We start from the raw sequence: 4,637 nt of genomic DNA, 5'->3' as shown, positions 1-4,637 counted from the left end.
CATTCCCTGGCCTGGAGGAGGCAGTTGGGCCCGGGCAGAAGGGGAGCCAGTCTCATTGCTGGCCAGGTCTCAGCCTTTCTTCCAGCTCCATCCTCTTCCCTGCAGTTTGTTTGAAAACTGAGCTGCAAACATTAAATAAAATGCAAAACTAAAACCAAAAGCAAACCCTTGAGTTGTTAAAATCCAAATTAAAAATCCCCCTTGGTGTCAACAGGTCCTATTCCTAAAGCTAGTGGGGTGGGGCAGGAGGGTTGGCCAAGCTCGGCCAGCACATCAACTGTCAGGTTCCTTTTCACACTCGACCTCCTCCTCCTCCTCTTCCTCGGGGCCCAGGTGGCCCTGGTTGCTCGGCTGCTTCAGGACAGCTCTATACTTGAGGGTCACGGCCGCCCACAGGACGACCTCCACCAGGCTGATGATGCTGATGACCTGTGCAGAGCCCAGCCGTGAGGGGACAAAGATGAAAAGGCCTGATGTCGAGGTGCAGCTTTGCCTCCGGCCCTGCAGCAGGAACCCCAGGACCCTCCCTTGGCCTCTGCTCGCCTGTCTGTAACGAGGGCCTGCTCCAGGATGAATGCCCTGGGTCAGTGCAGAGCTGAGGGAGTTAGAGGCATCCTGAGAACTCCCAAGGCTTACAAAATGCAACCTGGGGGCCCGGGTCCATCTTCAGGGCACGTTGTTGGTGAAAAACGGTGCTGGACAATTTCTTAGGTGTAAGCTCATAGCTTTCATCAGGTTCTCTAGAGGACCCCAAAAGGTCAGCACCCCTGCATTAGTGGGACAGATAGAGCCCCACCTCTCTCCACTGTGGTTGTCCCCAAGGAAGGGAAGGTGGTGCCAGAAAGCAGGACCCTCAGGAAGGGTCTGGGTGAGCTGGGAGGGCCTGGGGGTCCTGAAACCCCACCCGGGAGGCTGCAGTGCTGGGGGAGCGCAGGGGATACAGATGAGGGCAAGGGGCACCGCAGGAGGCAGGGGAAGGCTTGCCAGGACTAAGGGGGATGGGACACAGAGGGGGCCGCCTGCCCTCCCACCCTGGAGGGCTTCACTGCTTGGAGGCTGCCTTCCACCCTCGGTCCTGGGCCCTGGCTGGCTGGAGGGAGCTTCAGGGAGGCCCTGCCAGGCCACCTGTGGCTGAGGCAGCAGGTGAGAGTGACCAAGGGCTAGGGGTGGGGACTGGGAAGGCCCCTGGATCTGTGTGCTATTGCGGGCAAGTGGTGGGGGCGTCCAGGGCTGACTGCACTGAGGTGGGGACAGAGAACTGTGGCGGCAGAGCACTGCGCCCCCTGCTGGTGCCATCTGTCAGTGCAGGCAGGGCTGGGCCCACAGCAGGATGACCTAGGCTTGAACTTCAGGACACAGAGCCCCGAGGGTCAGCAGGGGGACTCTGTCCTTCCTCTTCTGCCCAGCTCCAGGTTAGGAACACCACGTTTACTGCACACAACGGGCTGGACACTGTACTCCCAGGGCACTCTGGATGTTAGGAAATTCAAAGCCAGGCACAGGGGCCAGGTGGTGACCTGCAGACCCCAGGGCCAGCTGGAGCCAAGCCCCTAAGGCAGCGTTAGGACAGGCCCACGTCCCCTTGGAGAGAACTGTGAATCAACAGTCACTCAGGGCAGGAGCCAAGCCAGGGACAGCTCTCTTCCTTGTCTTCAGGGGACAGTTTCCAGAGCGGCCAAGGACCATTCTCTGGCCTCTCATTCCTTCACATTCCTGTAAACACAGTCCCTGAAGCTTGCACACCCTGCCGAGCTGTACTGGCCATGGAGGGGCCTGATCTCTGGTTCCTGGGTCCTTGGGGAAGGGGGCCAGGCCTGACCCCGGGCCTGGAGCCACCATCCCAGGCAGGAGAGCTGGGCGTCTCTGCAAGGCCCATCAGGTGGGCTTTGTGCTAGGACTGGGGGAGCGAGGGGTGGAGTGTGACCCATCACAGCCTGTACCCCTCCAGTGAGGGATGGCTTGGGCTGCCCCGCCCGCCCCTGGGCTCTCCCAGGGCACTCACATTGCAGTAGATGCGCTTCTGCACGCCGTAGCGCAGCACCAGCACGTCGAAGGCTTGGTTCAGGACGCCCATCACCATGGCTTCTGACTCCAGGGGGCCACTCTCCTGCAGGGACAGTGCTGCAGCCATGGTGCCTCCTGACACTGCCCTGGGCTCCTCGAGGCCTCCTGGTGAGTAGGTGCCCAGGAGGGTCAGGAGCCAGAGGGAGGTGAGGGGCACCAGGCTGGAGAGCTCACCTTGACCAGAACGGCAAAGAAGAGACCGGTGCTGAGCTCCTGCACGCGCTTGGACGCCATGCGGCGGTCGTTGCAGTGGTCCGCCTGCTTCTGCAGGGTATCGGGCGCCATGTCTAGCTGCTCCCTATAGCCTGGGAAGAGGGGGCAGGGTGGTGGGCGGTGCTGTATGGGGGAGTAGGCAAGACATGAGGGTGGGAGCCTGGGGGGCCGGGAAGAGCTAGGGTTGGGGGATGGGCTGCATGGTGCTACACCCCCGGCAACAGATTAGGACCCCAGCACCCAGCTCCCAGGGCAGCAGAAAGCGGCCCTCTGAGGTCAGCGCCCTCCTCCTGGCCGTGTTCAGGGCTGGCTGTGGGCCCCATGCAGCTTCTGCGGCACTGGCCTGTAGGGAGTTTCCAGGCCAAGCTCCCCTACGCTTGGGTTGCCCCACCCTTGGACCTCCGCGGTCACGGGAGAGTGGTGTTGGGCCACCGAGCACCCGCTGTGGGAGTGGGCAGCCCTGAGCTGGCCCAGGTCTGCCCTGGCCCCGATCACACCCCTTACCTAGCGCAGCAGCCAGGAGGCGGTGCACCAGGACATCGGCAAAGCGGCGGATGGGTGAGGTGAAGTGTGTGTACAGGGGCACGTTGAGCGCGTAGTGCCGGAACTGCGCCGGGTCCTGCAGCAGCCCCGAGCAGAAGTACAGTGCCATCTGCGGGACGGGATGGGTCAGAGCCTGGCCAGGCCAGCTGCCCAGCCAGGCCCGGAGGGCTGGCACCACCCACAGCCTCACTGTTGGCAGCAGTGTGTGCACAGACCTGATGGGCTGCTGGCTGAAGCCAGGGAGGACTGGGGCCAGGGCCCTTGTTGCACAAGGGGACCCAAGGGGAGACCAGGAGGCTGGGCAGAGCCCATGGGTGCCCATGTCCTTTCCAGGAGACAAATCTGGCCTGCCTGGGCCTCCCAGATGCCCTCAAGGTGGCAGCACTGAGAATGGCCTGGACAGGTCCACCCCGCTGAGGACCAGAGAGCCAGGAACCCCCAGGATGCTATCAGGGTAGGGGGCACGAGCTGAGCCTCCCAAGTCCAGTCCCTGCTGAGTTACTGCTGAGCACCACCAGGAGGGAAGAGTCTCTGGTCTACCCTTCCCCAGCATGGGGCTGGGGCAGCTACCATCGCCAGGAAGAAGGAAGAAGAAAGAAAGGTAAGGGAGGAGGAGGAGGTGATGGCAGCGGAGTAGGAGGAGGAGGCGATGGTGGAGGAGGAGGAGGAAGAGGACGAGGAGGTGGTGGTGGCGGAGGACGAGGAGGTGACGGTGGAGGAGGAAGAGGAGGAAGTGGTGGTGGAGGTGGACGATGAGGAGGAGGAGGCCTGCAGTTTTGTTGCAATGGGGGCTGCAGACAGTGTCTGCTGGAGACACAAGCAGAAGCCAAGGAGCCTGTGGGTCTTTGTTCAAGGAGGCAACATCCATCCTCCCATCTGGCCAGAGTGGGAGGAGGGAGAGAAAGCCCAGGACCCCCTGCCTTGTGCAATAAGGGCCTCAGGCTCCTGGGTGCTTCCTCTCTGGCCCAGGCCCACCTTTGGTCGGGGCCATCCTCATCCCCTCTGGCACTGATCCTGCCCAGCTGAAGCCACACTTCACCTGGGCACCTCTGTGCTCACCAATACTCCACACCACAGCCGCCAAGAGAGGCAGTTTCCAGCCTGTCAGACTTGGCCCTTCTCATCTCCAACCATCTGACCCTCCCAGGGGCTGAGACACAGAGGGCGGAGTTCCAGAGACCTTTGTTCTGGGCAGGAGGCAGGGCTGGGACAGGGGGAGATTGACCCAGAGTCTCTAGGGACCAGCACATAGCCCGTCCCAGCTGGGGCCACAAGCCCCTGAAGCTGCTTGTCCTGCAGTCCCCCAGTTTTCAGGGCTGAGTGTAAAGGCCAGTGCTGCTGCCTGGGAGCGAGTGAACGGGTTCCTTGCAGAGGTCCAAAGTCACTCCTGTGTGTCTCGCTGGCTCCCTTGCTCCCTGGCTGCTATATACACTCACCCTCCTGTGCCCTTGGCCAGACAGACAGCCAGCTCCCATTACTCTGTGCACATGGGCCCTGGAATCCAGGGCGTAGCTGGTGGTGACCTGCTGGGCTCCCTAACTCCACTTCCCTTCCAGCCCCTGCTGGGCCCTGGGTTAAGTTGGGGGCAAGTCTCCGGGGGAGGTGGGCACAGCCTCCACTCCCAGACACATCTGGGCTTTGTTCTCAGCGGTGGCCCACTTCCCCAGATGACCTGGGTGAGGTTGATGAAGGGCCCTGGCCCCTCCTGGCTGGTGGAGGTGGCTCAGGGTTGAGTGGGATGGGTGGGGACCATGGCTTTCCCACAGGCCCAGCCGTCCTCCTGAGATAGCCCTGGTGTCCTGATGCAGAAGCTCACT

General features: G+C 62.2%; 1 protein-coding gene across 1 annotated transcript in view; it reads right to left on the bottom strand.

The window, feature by feature from the left end:
• Nucleotides 1-1,898: 1,898 nt before the first annotated feature.
• The window catches only part of LOC108523519 (DIS3-like exonuclease 2), a gene marked incomplete at its 5' end in the record, with an annotated part of 4,925 nt that continues 2,186 nt past the window's right edge, over nucleotides 1,899-4,637 (bottom strand). The window contains 3 exons of the mRNA XM_017864158.1: nucleotides 1,899-2,107; nucleotides 2,239-2,369; nucleotides 2,782-2,929. Of these exons, the coding sequence (XP_017719647.1) occupies nucleotides 1,928-2,107; nucleotides 2,239-2,369; nucleotides 2,782-2,929 (459 nt within the window). The remainder of the gene's footprint in view (nucleotides 2,108-2,238; nucleotides 2,370-2,781; nucleotides 2,930-4,637) is intronic.

The sequence above is a fragment of the Rhinopithecus bieti genome, unplaced genomic scaffold (assembly GCF_001698545.2).
Source record: "Rhinopithecus bieti isolate Rb0 unplaced genomic scaffold, ASM169854v2 scaffold_76145, whole genome shotgun sequence".
Taxonomy (NCBI): Eukaryota; Metazoa; Chordata; class Mammalia; order Primates; family Cercopithecidae; genus Rhinopithecus; species Rhinopithecus bieti.
Note: the sequence above shows the minus strand (reverse complement) of the source record. Positions and strands in the feature narration are given on the sequence as shown.